This window comes from Monodon monoceros, unplaced genomic scaffold (assembly GCF_005190385.1).
Source record: "Monodon monoceros isolate NGI ecotype Baffin Bay Population unplaced genomic scaffold, NGI_Narwhal_1 Super_Scaffold_8, whole genome shotgun sequence".
Classification (NCBI taxonomy): domain Eukaryota; kingdom Metazoa; phylum Chordata; class Mammalia; order Artiodactyla; family Monodontidae; genus Monodon; species Monodon monoceros.
The window spans coordinates 28,078,868-28,100,979 of NW_021703785.1; the positions used below are offsets into that span (position 1 = coordinate 28,078,868).

Sequence of the window (22,112 nt, forward strand, 5' to 3'; positions counted from 1 at the left end):
AAAAACACTGGGTAATGTAGCAAGGCAAGTCCCGGGATCAGAACCTTAAAATTAAAGCTGTTTTGCAGGATTTTAAAAGCATTTGATTGTTTAGCAGGGGTGGGGGAGAGAACAAAGTGTCTCCTTGATTGCATTAATGTAACATTAATGGGAAACAGCAGTAAAAATATCACACAAGCCTGCAAGGATTTCTACTGGCACACATTTCCATGGCAGTGTGACGACAGTTCGAAGTCTGCCCTGTGCCTTAGGGACAACAGTTGTAGGACAGTGAATCAGCACATATGATGCAATGAGGTCAGTCCCCCAATACGCTCTGATTTAACACTGCTTCCAAAACAGCAAGAGATCAAGGATAACACACCAAAACAGAAGTCACTGGCATCAGCCTTATGGAACAATCAGAGGCAGCTGTACTGGTGGATCATTTGCTATCTACGTGTGTTTTTAATGTAAGCGATGTCTTTTTAGATTCCGAAGTCAGAATTATTACTTAAAAAAAAAAATCCTATAGCTCCATTTAGCCCACACTATTTGTGGGAGGTGAGGAAAAAATGACTCACAAAATTGCTAAAATGCTTGTGAAAATGCAGATAAAATGGTGACAGACACTGAAGCACTCAGTTCTTATTCTTTAAAAATCTTTCCAAAAGGAGAACTGGGCCTAGGAGTGGGGAGGGTATGAACAGGAATTAATTCTAAGCATTATGTAGAATCCTAGACGTTACAGATAAAAAGTATTTTAAGTTCCTCAGCATAGAATATTTTCCTTTACTTCCAGTCTATAATTTTTCTCTTAGCCATTTTAAAGTAGAAAAAAAATCTGTATACCGTGATATCTCATGCAAGAGGCTTTTCCCAAATCAGCTTCTGTTCAATTGACCATGGAACTGTGGTTATAAAATATAGTTTGCAAAGGTTAAAACTAACTAAACTATCTTTAGGGATTCTAGGCATGAATGTAATGAATAAGGACAGAACACATTTGATTTCCTCAAGCAGAGCTCAGCCAGCCGGTGTTGGGACTTCCCTGAACAGCACCCTGGCTCCTTGGGGGAAAAAGGCACTTCAAGCTGAGACAATGGGAAATAACCTCATCCTTGTTCCTTCAGGGTGAGATGACTAATCCTAACTTGTTGGCAGTAAAAAGGAATAAGTGTGATAGTAGGTCTAAGACAGTTTCTCTAACCATTTGTCTAAAACATAGCTGCAATTCATATATTGAACATATTTACTTATATTTTTGTCAGGAAATATGTATTTTTCATATGAATGCAAAGAAAAGTAAATCATTTGGTCTAATGTAAACCATCTTACAATGGTTCTTCTGACCATATTTTATTCTAAACTCCTCTCTATCTATGTGACCTTGGGTTTGCCTTTTCTTTTCCTTCTGCAGAGCAGATTTGCAAGGGAGCAGTAGAATCAGGCATGCCTTAAATATGTGGCCACTTGGAATCACTGGAGTCATTCTACTTACTGTAAGAGACAGGGGAATCTGGAGTAGTGATTCCTAAGATTACTGAAGAGGCTTTCATAAGCTACAAGGGTTCTGAGCACCAAAGGGGTTTTGTATATCAGGTTCTACTGCAGGCAAAGAATATAGCCTACACTATGTAAATTTCAGGGCAGGCTGTAAAATAAATTAGTCATATGTAAGGGTGAAAGTTCGGATCCTAAAGTGCCTGCAAGTTTGAGACTTGGGGCACCCAGTTAAAATGCAGTGGAATAGATTCTAGAGATTCCTCTCTGAAGCTTCTTTAATCTCATCAGGAGAGATATACAACCCTGTAGTTTCTAACTGTATCTTTCAGATGGTCCTGTGCATCTTATAGCTACTGTAAAGTCTTAAAACGCCAAGTGGCGTCTCACGCACTGCTCAATTGTCCAGACTGTCTTGCACATTTGTAAATTCAATGAATGTTGACCCGATGAATGAGACTGCAAAGACAGAAGGTAAGCAAGGGATGGGACTCACCCAACACAATTCCCTGGGCACTTCGCTTCTAGTGCAATGTAAACCTCCATCCAGAGGCAAGACCCAGAGCTTCCAGAGGTGGTCTCCACCTTGTTCACAGGTGTTGGTGCTGCCTCAGGCTATGGCATCTTGAAGCATGACTTATTCAACCTCTGCACCAATGATAGTCGACCTCCTGGTTCTTGAGCTGCTGGACAATATTAAGTGATACTCCTCCATAGGATGTATGGCCCGGGTCATGTCTAGCACAGCATCTCTCATATTGGAGACACTCTCTACAAGAGGAAGGAAGGAAAGAATGACTATATGGAAAGACAGTAAGCTCTAGTTTCTTGAATATATACAGAATTTTCAAAACCTAATCTGCCAGAGCTAGTGCAGACCACTTGTTGTTCTACTCTGAAGCCCTTCCTGTCTCTTCCATCTTCACACTCAGTAATGCCACTGGAATGGGCCATGTAGCTCCCATGAGGATAATTTTATAAAGTTGGATGTTTTAGGAAAAAGTTGGACTCTTTGATCTTTTATCTGGTTTGTAGCTATATTTCTACTTATTCTCTCCAGGCTCTGCTTTTCTTCCCAAACCTCCTCCAGGTTATTGTGTTTGTGAAATTGCTTGCACTTTCATTGTTTTTAATATGTACTCTACCCAGAAGCTCATAGCACTCCTGTATTGGGACTGAAGGCTAATAGACGTAGGGATAATCTGGTGTAACTAAAAGAAAAGAAAAATTATTAAACCAGTGCGAAAACAAACACTGAAATAAAATTCTGCCTGTTTTTCACAGTTGGCAGGAAAACCTCAAAATTTAATGGGATCAATTGTTTAACAAAATGGCACAGGAAATGGTCATATGAAATAAGTGCAGGGATGTTTATACACTAAGCCTGATTTTCCCGTTTAGTATACAAGGAAAATTCTCTCTTCCCTCTTCCTCACTCTTTCATTTGTTCATTCGTTCTTTCATGATCACACATGTAAGCAGATAAAACACAGGAGCTTTTCGTCTTTTAAAAATATGAAAAATGAGGCAAATGGGAAGGGGTCAAACACCCTGCAAACATGGCAAAGTGTGACTGAACTGTCTTCAGTGTACACTAAAATACTGATCATTGTTTTGCCATGGGAAAATGGAATATATTGGCAGAGTTACAATTCTGTTATGTCAACCATGTATATTATAACCTTCAATATACGTTCATATATTTAACTCCATTTCCATAACTCAATATGTCAAAGTATAATGGTTTCCCAACTGAAAGAATCTTTGAGGACTTTGTATATACCCTTTGAGGCCGCAGTATTTTTTCTTAGCTTTTAGTTAGAGCTGTTTGTAATTAATAGAAACAGAATCACTCACAGCATCTGTGCCAACAACTAGTTAGTTGTTCACCAAATGAATTTTTCTTTCTTCCCAAGCACACTTTTGGGCAACATGTCATAGCCGGCTTCGCCACTGGATGTAGCCCTGCGACTGGGTGTTGGTCAATGTAATATGAATAGAATGAACAGTGTATGGGTAGTAATATATATGTATTCCAAGGCTCACACACACAATATTCTCTCTTTTCCCCCCTTGCACCCATTGAATGGAGAAGTCTAAGAATAAAGAAAAGGATCCAGAGCCTACACTGCTGCTTGGAGTAAAGCTGCCCAGTAGAGCCAGCCAACCAGGTGAAGGCTGTAATATGTGTGACAGGTAAACTTTATTTTGGATTTCTAATCCATATTTGAAACTTTGAAACTTTAAAGTTCTGTATTAGAGCAGTTGGCCTGTCCCAACTAATACACCAGTCTGAGAAAGTTAATGTTCTTCTATAGATCTTCATCAGCGTGAGCTGAAATGGGATACCAAGCTGCTAACAACTGGTGTGAATACAGAGACCTACTGTTTTCTCCCTTTTTCTGTCACTCATTCACAAAGTTCCAGACTAACTTAAGATAGCCCTGGCAAAGCTACTGTGAATACTCAATTCAAAAAAACATTTGGTAAGCAAAGCTATGTGCCAGAAACCAACAGGAAGTCTTCCTTTGGTTAATCACTAGATGGGAGTGGTAAATAGTTCTTAACAAAAAGGGTGGAGACCCAGAAAATGCACAGCTTAATAAAAAAATTAACAAAAGGCTTGGGTAGGGAGAAACAAACCAGGTATGAAGAAATGGGGGAGAAAGGGAGGAGGAAGACGAGAAGAAGTAGGTTCAGGATGGGAGTAGGAAGCAGGGCTTGGAGAGATTCCTTGAGACATTCCAGAGGATTTTCAAAGGGACCTTGAGGTCCTGCTCAGGAATGAGGAGAAAATAGGAACAAGCACCAGTCTTGGATCTGATCCCTTCAGCCTTCTCATCATCACTCCCCATCTTCTTCTATTTCCCTCATAAATCTTATTTTCTAACCATTTAATTGTCATTTCGTTCCCTTAGCTTTCTTTTAAAATAGATAGTCTATTTCCTGGTTTTGTCAATTATAGTCCCCTAAACTGGATACAAGCTGAAAGACTAATCAGGAGAAGTACCTCCCCATACTTTCCCAAGCCATGCTCCATAGTTACAGGTCAAGGTACACCCCAGGTATCTTGTCAGAATCTTGAGGGGACTGTCACACCAATCAAGCAATAGCAATTTCTGGATCCTTTCCTGCCACAGTGAAGCACAGACCATTGTGCAGGGCCTTGAATTTCTATGCAGTACTTTTGGTAAGACATGAAAAAAAAATCCTGCCCTAATTTTTGTGATTCTCTGGAGTTGGCTGCCACCAAACAAGGTTGAGCAATCTATTTCTCTGAAGGGAGTTCCCATCTTCCTGGGAAAATTTAGGCACATTCCTTCCTTGAAAAGAAGGGAGGGACTACGTGAACTTTGGCAGGCTTTTAAACCTAACTATCTAAAAAAATGACATTTCACAATGATGACATGGTAGGGTCATGAAAATTTTGATTTGATATCGCCCACTGTCTTCAAACCATTCACAGCGCCTTTGTACATACATCACTTAGTTCTAAGATAATAGGGCTAGTAATAGCCTCATTTGCAGAGCCAGGTAGATTACTTTGTCCAAGGCTTCCAAGAGACTACTGTAGGCCTAGAACTAGTGCTTTTGTTCAAAGAATAACTAGCAAGAGGCTGGAATCTTAATGTCATCCCTTTTGAGTCAAATGTGCTTGAGTAGCCTAGGTAACTCTGCCCTCTGGATCTTTATCTCTGAAATGGGGGTAGGACCTGTACCAGGTTCCTTTCCCCTTCACTCCTTTTGCTAGGTATAGAGTAGGATAGCTGCACAGGTGGTTTCAGAAGTTCCACTAGGGTATTATAGATAGAGAAGGGAACTTAGGGAACTTGCAGAGACCACTGTAAGTTAATGATCGCTCAAGAAAGCTATTGGAACATCATGGAAGGAAGCAGGCTTACTTAACTATAAAGCCATCAATAAAAGCATGAGATATGCCCCAGGTCATGAAGTGAAAAAAATGAGGCCTGCATCCTGCTGGTCAAGTCCAGCAAGATAATGATCCTTAGAACCAAGGACAGGAACATAAGGGAAAGGTAACATTCCAATGTAGGAGATCCTCATTATACTGAAACCTGAGATGATTTAACATATTTTAGTATATGTTACCACCCTTCTGCTGATTTGAATAAGCATCATGACAGTCTTAGTTTGACTCATAGGGTCAAACACTCTCCTGCATGATGCGAAGGAGGAGCTAGTGATATAAGCCTGATGTCTACTCAAAGAATGAGGAAGAAGGTGGTCTTTTCCCCCCTCCCCACTTTCCTCTGATTATAAGAACAGAGCCCGCTAGCTCTCGGGACAGAGGCCCCTCGCCTGCCCACTTGTATTCCTCACAAGCGTTCTATATTAATAAATCTACTTCTTGCCTACCATTTTGCCTCTCGCTGAATTCCTTCTGTGCTGAGACACAAAGAATCTGAACCTCAGTAATCCAGACACCAGGTGAATGATTCTAATTAAAAGACCCTGGGTTCAAGTCCCAATCTGGGGTTTAGCTGTGTTGAGTCCCCGCACGTAGGTTCAAGTTCCAGTCTGAGGTGCACCGTTTCACTTAGGCTCTTCTCGTTTCATCCCATGGGGCAAGGCGGGCTCTCTTTGCTTCCATCCCCACCTTCAGTAGAGAGGGGTCTTTTAGCATAATATTGAGAACTTTCCTGACTTTCCAATCTAAAGGAAACATTCAGTTCTCTATTACAATGCCCTGATTTATTTTTTCATAGAATTCATCATTACCCAAAATTATCTTTTTTTTTTAAGGTATTGGTTCACTCGCCAGCCATTTGCGCCCCCCATCCATACATATATATTAGAACATAATCTCCATGTCTGCTTGTTCACCACTATATATCAATAGTATAGTACCTAGCACACAGTAGTCACTTAATAATTAAGTGAATAAATCCAAGATGTGCTGTGAAAAGTGATCAATATTAGCTTTTGTTGGTCTTATGGGTGCTTCCCAAGAATGGGAAAATACAATACAAAGAGAACTTAACTAAGGTAAGTAAAGTAGCACAGTGACATAAAGTCAGGACTGAGGGACAGGGCAGAGGACCAGGTGGAAATGAGGATGAGACTGTGTGAGCCCTGCTGAGAGCAAACTTGGCAGTGACTGGAAGGCAAGCAAAGGGAGCAGCAGAGGAGCATCTCACTTTACTTTGTACTCGAGGATATTTCTAATAGATATGACTAAGCCTGGGACCATTCTTATTAGACTTCCTAGCCATTTGGAATGTAGCCTGGGACCATTCTTATTAGACTTTCTAGCCATTAGGAATGTAACAAGTTGTTACAATTGTGATACTTATTCCTAGTGGTGTTGTGAGAATTAAAATGGATTGAAGTGTATAAAACCCTTAGTACCCTTATACAGAATAAGTAGTAGCCTTAATTCCTTGGATTTCTCCTCTCCCAGGCATCTTCTGCATCTGCTTTACTTCTTCAAACGTGCACTCATAGCTCCATCTTCTTCTTCTTCTTCTTCTTTTTTTTTTTTTAATGTCTGTGGTTGTGTTCCAGTAACGTGCATTTACAAGAACAGATTTGTCCTGAGGGCCAGAGTTTGCCGACCCCTGATGCGGGTCATTCCATGCCTGAAGCCATCACCATCTCCAGACTCTCCAGCTCAAGCCAAACCTTTTTTGACTATTTGCTTAAGTGGTCATCATAAATTCCCGATTAAGATCTACCATCTCAAGCTCCCATAGCTCCATCTTCTAAATCATCTCTGTCCCTGCCTCTATCTCTGTCATTTTGTTTCTGTTTCTGAAAAGAAATCCCCACCCCATCACTGGTTGGCCCACCACAATCCAGTTACATAAGCGCTCTTGCCGAGACCACCAATAACCCCTTGCTGTCACAAACAAGGAGCTTGTTTAGACCCTTCCCTACTACTGCTTTGCAGCATTCACAATTCTTAAGCGTTTGCTTCTTGAAACCTCTTTTCTCCCAGCTTTTTTGACGTCACACTCACCAAGCTCCTCTCCCAATGGTTAGGCCACTCCTTTTCACTCCCCATTGCTTGCTTTTCCTCTTCTACCTGATTTTTAAATGTGGAAATTCCTCAACAGTGCAGAAGATCAGCCTTTGACCTTCTTTTCTATCTTCATTCTTTAAATATTTGTATCCATTCGTATGTTTTAAATCTATCTATATTCCAACTTCCAAACGAATAGCCTCCAAATACAGATCTCAGCTCCAGATCTGTGTAGCCAAATGTCCCCTTGACATGTCCACTTGGATATCCTCCAGACATCACGAACGTAACATGTCCAAAACAGAACTCTTGCCCTCCCCTCACCGCAGTCATAGCCAACACACTCCTCTTCCGGTCTTCTCCATCTTGGCAGATGAGACCTCCATTCACGCAGAAAAGAGCAAGTCTCTTCCTCAACCAAGTAATGGCCAATTCATTACTAAGCCCTGCCAATCTTCTCTCCAAATGAAATTTTGACTCTTTTTCTCTTCACCTCTACTTCCTTTATACTGGTCTTACCTCCAACATCTGTCATCTGAATTTTTTTTCCTTAAAATTTTGTGCATCTTCAATTCATTCTGAGAATTCCTATGATATCCTAGAATGATCATTTTAAAATTAAATTTGATCGTATCACTCAACAGCAAATAGAATAAAATTCGTCTTTTCCATGGCCCATTCAAATAATCCAGCCCCTGCCTACTTCTAAAGCTTCATCTCATCTCAGTTTCCCATCCCTTGCCATGCACCAAGTACATGGTATTCTTCCACCCTTTACATTGGCCAAGATGTTTCCTACCCCTGCAACTTTGCACAACCTGTTTCTTTTGGATAGAATGTTTTTCCCATCCCCTTTACCTGCCTCTTCTGAGTAACCATGCAGATTTCCATTCAAATATTTTCTTGATTCACCAATCTAAACTATAACTTCTCCCAGTTTTTCCTGAACTCTATTTAGCACAACTGGTAATTATTTAGCTGTACATTTGATTATCTATAATATAAATTAATATATTTAATATTAATATATACAATATTATATGTAATTATATATTTATTTATATTTTTATATATGTAAACTTACATATATGTAATTATATATCTGATATAATTATATATAAATATACACATACATATATATGTATCTGTAATTATATGGCTGTACATGTGATTGTCTCCTCAACTAGACATCAGGGACTATATATGTTTTCCTTGCTATTATATATCCTGCACTTAGCACAGTGCTTGGAACATAATGTGCATACAATAAATATTTATTTCATAAAAGATTATCATTACTTAGTAGTAGTAATAAAAATGTTTATAGTAGTATAGACCTAAATCCCTTTTTTTAAAGCCTTTGAACCAGAAGTGTCTGGGAATTCAGAAATGTTCTGATTTTTGGAGTAACATGGTACACATACTACATTATGGAAGACTCCCGGCAGGATCTGGGGTAGCAACTGTAATCAAACACTAATATTTCCACAGCTAAATGTACAAATATTTATAATAAGTAGAACCAGTTAAAACTACAAATAGCCCCACATCAAGTCAGGTCCAAATTTATCACCAGTGAAGCTATGAAAACAAAGTCTTTGAGTTTTCAGAAGAGTTTGGATTTGTGAATTGCCCATAAAGGATTGAGGAGTTGCCCCATCCCTGCCATGATTTCTGGCTTTCATAAGAGGTGCCACAGAAAAGCTCACTTTACCCATGTGATAAAACACTTGACATTTACTCACACCGACCCAAAATAAATTCAAACCACTCACAAGGAAATAACTGACTCTCAGTGGACTCCAGTTACACGGACTTTCCACCATGAAATTCACTCTCACTGAACTAACCACCTCCTGGGAGCACTTGAAACTCTCCATTTTGCAACAGATGATTTGGGAGGAAAAAATAATTAAGGAATCTGTCCAAAGCCAGGATCAATGCGGCCTGAGAAGCATTTAACAATAAAAGTTCTGCATATACATATAACCATTCTTTTTTAGATTCTTTTCTCATATAGGCCATTACAGAGTACTGAGTAGAGTTCCCTGTGCTATGCAGTAGGTCCTTACTAGTTATCTATTTTATATATAGTAGTGTATATATGTCAATCCCAATCTCCCAATTTATCCCTCCCTCCCTTTACCCCCTGGTAACCATAAATTTATTTTCTACATCTGTAACTCTATTTCTGTTTTGTAAATAAGTTCATTTGTTCCCCTTTTTTAGATTCCACATATAAGTGATATCATACACTATTTGTCTTTCTCTGTCTGACCTACTTCACTCAGTATGATAATCTCCAGGTCCATCCATGTTGCTGCAAATGGTGTTATTTCGTTCTTTTTTTATGGCTGAGAAATGGCTGTACACCTGAAATTAACACAACATTGTAAATCAACTATACTCCAATAAAAATTTAAAAAACAAATAAAAAAAATTTTTAATTAAAAAAACAATAAAAGTCCTGCCTCATCCATCCCTGCCCTTGCCCCCGATCATGGCTTATTCGCCTTCTCTGCTAATAACTTTCCTGAAACTTTCAAGTGTGTTTGTGCTTGCATTATAAATGCTTTCACCTTTAAATTCAACACAATGCTACACGTTATTGATTATTCTTTGTAATGACTGTTTTATTTTAAATTACTTTATCCATAAAATAATTAAGTATTTACGAAATTTTTCTGTCAAAACTTAACAATAGGGCTTCCCTGGTGGTGCAGTGGTTGAGAGTCCGCCTGCCGATGCAGGGGACACGGGTTCATGCCCCGGTCCGGGGAGGTCCCACATGCCGCGGAGCGGCTGGGCCCGTGAGCCATGGCCACTGAGCCTGCGCGTCTGGAGCCTGTGCTCCACAACGGGAGAGGCCACAGCAGTGAGAGGCCCGCGTACCGCAAAAAAACCCCACAAGAAACCAAAAAAAAAACACTTAACAATAGACTCATAATAAAAATGGACTAATTAAGGGGGGAAATTCAAGATGCTTAATAGTCTGTCAAAATATGTCTAGGTTCTTGGAGTCACGCCTTCTTGCCTTTTACCACCATCCTGTGAGGGAAAACAACTCTTCTAAAATAAATCTCAGGCAAGTTTTTGGATGAAAATCTGGATTTTAAAACACCTGATAAATTACTGTGTCTCTACTTTAAAAAATGGAAAAATCATTCTCACTATAGTGTTACTGGCATGAATCTTTGACACATAAAGGTATTTACGATAGCTATACCATACAGTTATTATGTCAGAAAATAAACAACCTTTGAAGGCATCACTAGCCTACTTTAAGTAAGTAGGCTACTTTAGCCTATTAGCCTACTTTTAAAAAGCCTTCTATTAGCCTACTTCAAAAAAAAATAAAAGAACAGTAAGATTCAGTCAAATATTCATAAGGGAACAAGAAGAATATCACCAATAGGTGGGGTTCATTTTCGCAAATAAGAAAGTATTTTATAAATATCTTTAACTTGATGCCTAAATGTACATTTTAAATATGTTCAATAGTAAAAAGACATGATAATATCACATCTTTAATGTTAACCATCATGTACACTATCTCCAAAAAAGCAATTTTCTAACATTACTTTTCTTAATTTTCCTTCCATATTTGTAATTGTAAAATAAATGCTAGATGCAACTTTATTTTATCTGAAGTCAGAGCCACACAGATATGTCTCAGAGCTGGTGGCCTACCAAGAGGTACATATTAAAAGAGGCAAAAGAACTGCTGGTGACATTTTATTCAGCCTTAAATCAGTAGAGACAGAGAACTTTAGAGAAGTGTAACTTATACCCCTCTTAAACTAGGAAAAGGGATAAACATGGAGATGCAGCTAGAGTCATTTTAAACTCTTTTTTTCTTTTTAAATTTATTTCTTAAATTGTGATAAAATATACATAACATAAAAGTTGCCATTTTAACTATTTTTAAGTGCATAGTTCTGTGACTTTAAAGTACATTCATGTTGTTATGCAACCATCACCTTTATCCATCCCCAGAACTTTTTTATCTTCCCAAACTGAAACTCTATACCCATTAAACACTAACTCCCATCCCCCACTCCCCCAGCCCCTAGCAATCACTATTCTACTTTACATCTCTGGAACTGAACTATTCTAGGTACCTCATACAAGTGGAATCATACAATATTTGTCCTTTTGTGACTGGCTTATTCCACCTAGCATAATACCCTCAACATTCATCTATGTCATAGCATGTGTCAGAATTCCGTTCCCTTCTAAGGCTAATAGTCCACTGTATGTACATACCACAATTCCTTCAGCCATTTATCCGTCTATGGGCACTTGGGTTGCTTCCATTTTTTGGCTATTGTGAATTATGCTGTTTAAACACTTTTTTAAAAACATGTCTTGTAAAAGGAAACATTTCTTGTAAAATATTGGCTAGAAAAATTTCTCAACAAGAGAAAACTGACACCCTATGCTTCAAGTGAAAACCTATTCAGTTATTCAGTAATCCTACAATCACCTTCCCTCAAGTTAAGGGTTGTTTCATTAGATGAAAAGTATACTATCCTCTTAACCAACTTCCCTCCAGATCACCAAACAGTTTTAGAATTCATGTGATATAGAGATTGTAATAAAACATCCTCCTATTGTTACTAAATTTGTGCCACTGAAAAGACAATCATTTGCCAAATTCACCAAGATAGTAACAAGAACAGAGAAAAAAATCCTTGTCTTCCAATTTTCCAGGGAATTGGGCTGACATCAACTCTGTGGATACATGTAAGCTTCAGAATCAAAACAGTCCAAAATCCAAGTAGATTATAGGATGAATTTATGTCTATCCTAAACCCCACATTGGGAGGTTTATTATTAAGACTTCACTTTAATATGGTCCCTTGCAATGAAGTTTTAAATGAATGACTCCCCAAATTTTCTCATAAAAGGTGTAATATGGAAGACACCTAGAGATTATCTTGGACAATTCGTCATTTTACATCAGGCCAAGAGGGAGTATTTTCCCATTATATCATATAGCCCGTTGCCTTAAATCATTTTAGGAATAACAAGGGAGATGAGTTAATTAGTAACAACCTATGTCTCCTTTTATGTCTAAAAGGATGATTCTAGCATACTTTGATGGTTTTCAAGGCAGCACACTAGGAAGTTATCATTTCATATTTTCAGGCTGCAGAGATTGAGTGCCATGAAGTTGAAGGTATCCAAACCTTTCATCTCAGGAACTGCTATTAAAGTGGATGTGGTTATCAAAGGCCAGATCTTGTTGATAGCTCACCTGATCGAATGCTTCTTGGAGATGAACTATTCATCTGGGAGAACCATCACACTGCTCAGTAATACATGCAATTCCCTCCTCACAAGTCTAGTGCTGTTTCCTTAGATGAAAATTACAGTCCTGCCCTCCTCACGCTCGCCCTTCCTCCCAATCAGTGTCCTAATGTTGCCTCTCAGTGTGATTTTATCACGAAGGCACAGAGAAATAACTCTGGAGTTTTTTCATACTACAAAGAAATCGTAATACAACACTCCACTGTTGCTTCTAAATTTGTGCCACTCAAAGCTGACATTTTGTCATCTGTTTAAAAATACTGTGCTCTGTCTCTCAAACAATGTCACATAAAAAGCAAGCTAAAGGGAAAGAAAAGTCGTACTTTTTTGTCTAACAAAGGATTCAATCTTTGCAGCAAATGCTGAACAAACAGGTATTTTTTGTTTTAAGTCAGGGCATGGGGGTGGAAAGCAACTTTTCATACTTCCAAATTTATAAAATCAATAAATTAGGGAAATTATTATTTATATCACAAAGGAATTTTTATGTTTTTCATATATGGACTCACTAAGCCTCGATTCAGCCTTTGAAATCTTGCATGAGTTCATTTCATTGACAATATAAATTACACCCACAACAGCAAAAGCAAAGGAGTCTGGGAAATAATATTCTCAGGCTTCCAGTCCTGTGATACGAGGGAGAGCATAAAAGTGTGGAAATAAATGCTGAATTTATGTGTATATATATACTGGAGGGAGAGAGTCATAATATAGAATATATTCGTCACACACACACACACATCTGCCAAGTTGGGTATGTATGATCTCGGAGACACAGCAGTGAGCAGTCCTGAAGAGAGATCTTAGTTCCCTGCCCAGGAATTGGACCTGGGTAGCCTGGATGAAACCCAGGAATCCTAGCTGCTAGACCACCAGGGGCTAGAGGCTAGAAGCAAAATGGCCCTGGCTCTTGCCCCCATTTGAAAGCAAGAAATATTTCAAGGAGGCAAAACCTGTAAAAACAGGTACAAAGTTTATTATTATTAGAGACACAGCACAACAAGTGGGAGAGCACACAGAGAAACAGCTTGTTTATTTGAGACTGAAGCAAGGCAGAGATACACACCCGGAGAGAAAGGATGTGGACGTCCCCCCTAATGAGGAGTGCAGTAAAGAGGTGATTTAAATCACTTATATAGGACAATTCTTCCAGGTCTTTGGTTACCTTTCGCCAAATAATCTTCTTTTTTCACAACTGACCTGCCCTAGGAACCTCTCCAACATGCGTGCGCAACTTTTTGCTAAGATGGATTCCACCGCAGAGGCCTGTGGGGGTCTTGGCATCACCTATTATGGGGTGGCACCCTCCCGCTTTGACCTCCAAAGAGTCATTCTGTGAAGTCGGGGAAGTTTCCTTGACCTCAGGAGTGGTCATCTTATCTCTTTATTCCAGCAGAGCTCAGCTTCTGCCACTAGCTTTGTCCTTGGAGTGTCTGGGAGAAAACAAAGCTTCAATTTTACTCCACTAGCAGACACCAGCTATCTCCTACCTCAGGTAAAGGGTTTCCCTTTCTCGCTTATCAACTGTGCTAGTCTGAGATCACACCATCCAGACAGATGGCTTCCTACATGGAACCATCTCTAGGCTCTTCCACAGAGATGGTTATAACACTGCTTTGTGAAGTGTCACCCCCTTATTTTACTCTTATATGCTCTTCTTAATGTTGTCACAGTTATACAGCAATGCAGAGTTCAAAAAAAATTTTTTTTTTAAAAGCCAGTTAAGCCTGGCAATTCCATTTATGAATTAGATGAAGAAAGCTTTCTTCCTAAGACTTTGTCTAGAGCAGCCAGCTGGCTTGCATTTATAAGCCAGTTTCAGCATTTGCTCTTGTGTTTGCATCTGAGTAGTTCTTATTTGGCAACATTTCTTGAATATCCACCCTAAAGCGAAACAAAGAGAAACCACAGACATTTCCCTGGATGAACATACATTCTACTTAGTTTCCTGAGGACTTATTGAGCAGTAGAAACTTTACATACATTTATTTACATCATTAAATAAATCTGCAAGGCAAATATTATTATCCTAATTTTCAAAAAAAACTTAAATGAAAAGGAGAAACTAAATATCTTGCAAAAGCCCAGCTCCAATCTAATTACTGCTAACATAGAAACACATAAGAAGCAGTATATCAACAAGCCCACCTGAAGTGCAGAAGTACTGAAAGGATGCAGAACTAAGCAGAGGGGGAGATAAGTATACGGAAAAACACAGGTTAAACACAGGTTACTGAAGCAAATCAATTACCCCAGGTCCCTTTTAAAAAGCAAAAACAAAACACTTATACAAAACTCTTGCACTAACTCCTTATGACACTTAAAACAGCATGTTTTAAATTTACAACAACACTGCTAATTTAGCATTCACTTTTGCTTTCTAACATGTCAATTTTCTCTGAACAATGGATAGTATTATGCACTAAATTTTCACACCATACACATAAAAGCTCCAATTTAATTAAGAATCTATGACTATACAATCACTTCCAATGAAAATCTGATGTCTAAGTGTGGCTGTATATTAACAAGTATAATGAGATACGACCAGAGTTCATAGGATTTAGCTACAGCAAAGATAAAGTTCACCTTGCCTGGCATAGGTACTAATAGTCCCAGGCTCCTGCCATTCATTGAGTTTATAGACTGGCCTCAATAAATCACTGGTCAGAGTTTTAGCCTCTCCAGTTCTACCATCCTGTGAGTGGACCCAGTCAAAACAAAGAGGAACATGAACAATAATCTAGTAAATAAAACAACTTATTTGGAAAATTTAGGCCAAAACAACTTTCTTGCAAGTAGGACTTCTGTACTGCCTCAGCTGCCCTCTTCATGTCAGCCATATGTTCTCAGTCTTACTGTCCTTCATGGCCTTTAATTCTTTGACACACATATAATAGTAAACATAAGACATTGCCTTAGAAATAAGTTTCTGGAATGAAAAAAATCAACTTAACAAATGAGGCTATTTTTTGAGGTTATTTTTAAAAGCAAAAAATTGTTTCTTGCTTGGAAATCACATTAACCCCCCAATTTTCTTTTAAGGATAAAACTTTTGACTTAGCTTGTCCAAGCAATAGTCTATTAGCCATATTTCAAATGACTTAGCCTACTGCTTTTCCTAAAGAATGGTATTTGGTATTACTGGGTTCATGTAGTTCAGACATTCATGTCTTAAGCAAATCAAAGATTTAGTTATGCCAGCCAATCAGTCTTCCTGCTTCTGTTTGTCACTACAGGGCTCCAGCAGGACTCGCAGACACAGAACAGTATTCCATGGTCTCTTCAGTTCATCACAATAGTCATTTCCAAGATGAAAAGTTTGGCTTAAATTTTCCTTAAAGTTCTTTTCAGCCTTTAATGTTGGCTAATTTTCAACATGGATTTGACTACCGAGACTTTATGTAGCCAAAATAACAAATCCAGGCGAGTAAAAAGCAAATAGGCAGTTATTTTGGTGTCATATGGATACAATTTTAAAGGCTGACCATCTCCCAACAAGATTGGAATTACCGTAATTACATTTTATTGTCCACCCAAAACCACCATGCACACTTTCAAGTGGAATAAAGCATGGCTTGGTTAAGAGCAGCAAGTGGATGTAGGTCTCATGACCCAAGGTAGTGGTTCTCAAATATCCTCAATTCTGCCCTGGCTCCAGCCATTAGAATGCCAACCCAACCTCAATCATATACACACAGAGTAATTTTTAATCCTCTGAGGTGAAGAAATAGCAATTCTATATTGATCGAATGATAAGAATTTTCCCATAGCTACAATCTAAGTCAACTTGTGTGGGGTAGACAAAAGCAAGAGATGATCACAAAGCCTTGTCACAAATCTAATCATATCTTCTACTGAAGGACCAGACTAAAGCTACCTGAGTCAACTCCAACAAAATTGTTCATGATTACAATATATGTTTAAAGGAGAATTTTTCTTAAAATGGGAATTTCTTAGCAGTCACTCAAGAAGCACTCTTAAGTCTCTTACTCTTCCCTCTTCCCCAATAACTAAGTCTTAATGTAATTAGCACCTTACAACTATAGGTAACTGTCTATGTATCTCTGAGATTTAATCACTTACATTATTTTCATACCATGATTAATTGTTATGGACCTGCCTGTCATCTCTCTTCATCAAGAGTGAGAACTTTGATCTTTTTCTTTCCCCACTGACCTATGTCTTCCACACTCTTTTGGGATATATACACTCAAAGGTATTTTATAAACAAAAATCCCCCAAGTCAAAAAAACATATTTCAATTATTTTTACTTCTTTTCTAATCTCTGAAATACCTCATTAAATACAGTTTTAATGTTCCATTCATTAATAGCACCAATTTAATATGACATTAAGAAGAAATATGTAAGCAATTAAAACTTCTTTCAAATTAGAAATTTTATTTTGACATGTATTATAATTGTCAACCTCCTCTGTTCCAAATATGAATTTAAGCAAGTGACATTTACCTCCAGCTCCTGAGGAAATATCGTTGCTTGCATGTTTAAAGTCTGAATGTCATCTGCTAACAAAACTTGGGTCACCCTTATTTAATTTTCTGATGGGAGTCTTGACCTCATAGATTGCTAAGTCTCTCTTCTGTGTGTGCTCTCTTTCTTGTAAACTATGGTTTCCTCAAGGACAGAAGTAACATTTTATTCCTATGAACACACAGGGACTGGCAGACTAAATGATGTTTACTGATGATTTACTACAGCTTATAAACCATTCTGGTCTAAAATTCAACAGAATAATGGTGATTACATCATCTCAGTGATTAAAATCTGTATCTTCTATTCCAAAGAGAATATTAGAAAATGTTCCTCTACTTTCCCTGGGAAAAAGAAAAAGAGGTACAAAGACATAGGGACAAAAGTTGGAAAGTATTACAGTACACAAAATAGCACTCATACATCATTACTAAAATCATACAGTTGTGTGAAAAAAGTACAAAAGTGCCAAAATATAAAGTGACTTTTTCCAGAGTCAAGCTCATTTTTAGCACCCTAAAGTGTACATTACCTACCTACATACACACATAAAGAATTCATTCTGGTCTATAATGTAATATACTCATCCACAAAAGTATTACATCAGGTGTTCTTCTACTGGACTTAAGGCAGAGAAGATATGCCAAGCACTTGGGCCAAGACTTAGAGTCAGAATCTGGGTTAGATGCAGCTATGCTTTCAACCAAAAAGGATAAAGAACCTTATTTTTTAAGAGCCCATTAGATGTGTGGTAAGCAGAAGAATGACCCCTTCAATTATATCCATGTCTTCATACTGGGGTCGGTGAATATATTGTCTTACATGGCAAAAGAGATTTAGAAAATGTGATTATATTAAGGATCTTGAGCTGGGGAGATAATCCTGGATTATCCAGGCGAGTCCAATGTAATCACAAGTGTGCTTATAAGTGAAAGAGGGAAGCAAGAGTTTAAGAGTCAAGAGAAGGAGATATGGTGAGGGAAACAAAGTCAGAGTGATGAGCATGAGAAAGACTTGATTGGCCATCGTTGGCTTTGAAGATGGAAGAGCCACCATTGAAGGAATGCAGGCAGCCTCTAGAAGTAGGAAAAGGCAAAAGGAAGAGTTCTCTCCCAGAGTTTCTAAAAGGAACACAGCCCTGATGAGACCTTGATTTTAGCCCCAAGAGGCCCATTCCATACTTCTCACCTCCAGAAATGTAAATAATAAAATTATATAGTTTTAAGTCACTAAATTTGTGGTCATTTGTTACAGCAACAGTAAGAACCTAATACAAGGTCATTAAGCCCTCAAAACTCTCGCCCAAACACTTGATAATCACACCATAATAAAAATGTTGAAAGGATTAGTGCACAAGTTATACCTAGAGGAAATCAATGTGGAAGGAAGGAAGGGAGGAAGGAAGGAAGGGAGGGAGGGAGGGAAGGAAGGAAAGAAGTAAATCTAAGTTAGCAAGTTCACAAAAACACTAGGGTTGCTCAAAATTCAAAGCCTATGGCATTTTGAAGAAATGGGCTACTGAGAGGAGAAATGTTAGGAAGCCCAGTAAGTAATTAAAATTTTTAAAACTGAAAAAAACATTAAAAAAAAATTTGTGGGATCTAAAAATTGAACTTATTTACAAAACAGACTCGCAGACTTTGAAAACAAAGTTATGGTTACCAAAGGGGAAAGGTTGAGGGGAGGGATAAATTAGGAGTTTGGGATTAACACATACACACTGCTATAAATAAAATAGATAATCAACAAGGACCTATTGTATAGCACAGGGTACTCTACTCAATAGTCTGTAATAACCTATAGGGGAAAAGAATCTGAAAAAGAATAGATATATGTATATGTATAATTGAATCACTTTGCTACACACCTGAAACTAACACAGCATTGTAAATCAAGTATACTCCAATATAAAATAAAACAAATCAAATTTTTTAAATTTAACAGGAATGAGATGAAAAAGGGGTACAGATAAACGGCATTGCTCAATAGACCTAAGTATTGCAATAGTGGACTGAGATCTCTTTGGGGACATGCCTCAAGTTTTATTCATTTTTCTATACTCTTACCCTACCATAGTACCTAACACCGGCACTTAATAAGTGCCAGTGGCACTTATAAAGTGAAGCTGGCTCTTAATAAGTATTTGCTTCGCAAATAAATATAGGCTCTAGAGAAGCAGGATCTAGAGAGAAAGAGAGAGAGCAATACAAAATAAAAATCCATCCATTCATTCATTCAGCATATTTGTTCAGCGCCGATTTTGTGCCATGTGAAAGAGTAATAAGAAAAATACAGTCCCTGCTGACATAGAGCTTCAAAAATTCCTCTGCCTACAAATACCCTCCAACCTTTAAGTATCTGTGACATCAGTTTCCCAGGGAGATACAGCTTTAATTTCATAAATTACTATTTCATTTTGTCAGGTTTTTATATTCTCAAGAATCTGAATTATTTGAAGCCAGGATTTACTTACTTCCCAGCTTGTGCCAATGGAGCCAAGTTATTTTAAAGAGCATTTTTCATACTCTATTTAAAAGAAAAAAAAATGGATCAAGTTCCAGTCTACCAAGTCCTCAAGGGAATCCTCTGCCTTTAGCTCTAGAGTTTCCATCACCCCCAAGGGGTTGAAACAAGTTGAGAAAACCCAGGCAATACAGTGAAAATGGATGCTCCAAGAACAAAGAAAATGGAAAGTATTTTAAATGAATGTAAGAAAAGTGAATGAATTTTATTGAACATCATGGATGGGAATGACTGAATTTAGAGAACATATTCTCACATGCCCTCAGTGTAGCTGGTTTGCTACATTCACAGGATACCCCAATGCAATGGAGAGTGCTACAGCGTGTACATGCTTAATAAATGAATGAATGCCTGATGGTCGGGGCTGGAGCCAAATTCTTCTTCCCAGAGACAAACCTGTCTTCTGGTTTAATAAATAATATATCCACTGGGAGCCCTAGAGAATAGGAGCGCTCTAATCCATTTCCGGTTTGAATGCTGATGGAGAAGACTAGCAGAGTTAAGCATTTGGTTAACAGTTTAGTCATTTCTTCTTTAGTTTACCAACCTGGGCCCTGGCAACGCTCACTCAGAGCCAACTCCAACTCAGAGCCGGGAAGGTCAGGCCTTCAGGCCTGTGGCAATTTTAAGCAAGGAGATGAGCGGAAAGTTGCAGTGTTTTACAGATTTGAAGAAAAGTAAATGGGGAACTGCTTCTTGAATCTTGTGACTTTGGCTAGACTAAACTTTTTTAACAGCACTTTTTTTTTTTTTAATTAGAAGATGGTTTGCGTGCCAGCCCAAAGAAGTTTTATGAAGTGGACAAAATATGTTTGATCCTCTTAAGCCTCGCCTTGGTTTCCCTGCCCTCTCACCTTGCTCAGCTGAGAGACGCTCTCCCTGCACTGGCTTCCAGTATCAAATCTGGCTGCTAAGGGCCTTCCCTCATTGGGAGTACTGGCTCCATTACTTCCCAGCTGACTACAAAATATTTTTCTCCCCAGCTCCATCCTCAACTGTGCTGTTAGCAGCCTAAGGTATTCCTCCTAAGAAATCCTACCCTTTAACATGGGGTGTATGGAAACATTTCCTTGGCCTCAAGAAATGCAGCTTAGCACACATGATATTCATCAAAAAGGCTTCTCATCCAGCTGAAGTCTTATTGTAAGGTTGATAATGGCCACCCCTCAGGAAGTCCTGTCCGTGTGAATGTAACACTCCAGGAGTCAGACAAATAGCATCACAGCATGCAGAGATCAAACCCTGCACTAAAAGGTTCAATTGGCTGGCAAATGAACAAGATGAGAGAGGAAGAGAGTGAACCTTATTACTACGTCACATGCAGTTCTAGTGTGTTCCTGTATACCAGGTTCAATATTGGAATATCCAACAAACATCCCAAAGGTGGGTCATGCTTCTGTAAAATTATTTTCCTTCTTACAACGATGTTCTTTTGTCCTTGGAAAGTAATCTAATAGAATTTAACTGTATTATGAATGTGGTTCTCCAAGGACAATGGTGCTTCAAGGGCAAAGGACGACGACAATGAACAGCTCGGCCAAGGGTGTATTTTTAGTTTCCTTTAGAGGCTTTAGTATATATCTATACCAGAACCATCAAATTCGTAAATAGATTACATACAGTTTGCGTGTGTGTGTGTGTGTGTGTGTATGTGTGCGTGTGCATATGTGTGTGTGTGTGTATGTGTTTAGGAAGTGATACTGTTTTCAAAAAGATATAAACTGTATAAATTCTGCTGCTACACATAATGTTATGCTGATCTAAGTTATACCAGTTAATAGAAAATTCACTTTGGAAAATAATTTCTGTAAAATACACAGTACCATCTTCCTTATAGCTGTTAGGGTAGCAAGAGCACACGTGGCCTGAGGTTGATTCTCCAAGCCCTGGGAAAATGTTCATTACTGCAATAGGGTTGTTTAGGTGGGTGGTTTGTCAATATGTCTAAAGTGGTGTATATAGTAATCATTTTTATGACCACAAGCACTAGAGAGGCTATTATAAAATTACAGCTGGGGAAAGATAAAAACACAGACTCTAATCATTGTGGTTGTTGCCTGTCATTTTAGATCTATTCTTTTGTTGGTTGCCACTAGCAACAAGAAAATCAAGCTGAAGAAATTTTAATCAAATAAATACTGCTCTTTACCTCCCTGATCATATACTATGTTGCCCTGAAAAGTAGGCAAGTTCAGTAGAAATCAATAATCTGAGAGATGAATTTTTTGGAGGGAACTTTAAAAAAAATCTTAAAAACAGCAAGCATCAATCATAAAGATTCGGTTCTTGGAGTCATAAAAAATAACCTCCACTGAGCC

The 22,112-nt window shown here is 38.3% G+C and overlaps 1 protein-coding gene across 12 annotated transcripts in view; it reads right to left on the bottom strand.

The window, feature by feature from the left end:
• The window catches only part of SCEL (sciellin), a 254,474-nt gene that overhangs the window by 200,155 nt on the left and 32,207 nt on the right, over nucleotides 1–22,112 (bottom strand). For 2 of the 12 annotated variants that reach the window (XM_029210121.1, XM_029210125.1), the window contains exon 3: nucleotides 1,979–2,253. The exons of 7 other annotated variants lie outside the window; for them this stretch is intronic. In XM_029210121.1, the coding sequence (XP_029065954.1) occupies nucleotides 1,979–2,028 (50 nt within the window). In that variant the 5' untranslated portion in view covers nucleotides 2,029–2,253. 3 more of the 12 variants (XM_029210122.1, XM_029210123.1, XM_029210124.1) reach the window with 3 other exon arrangements.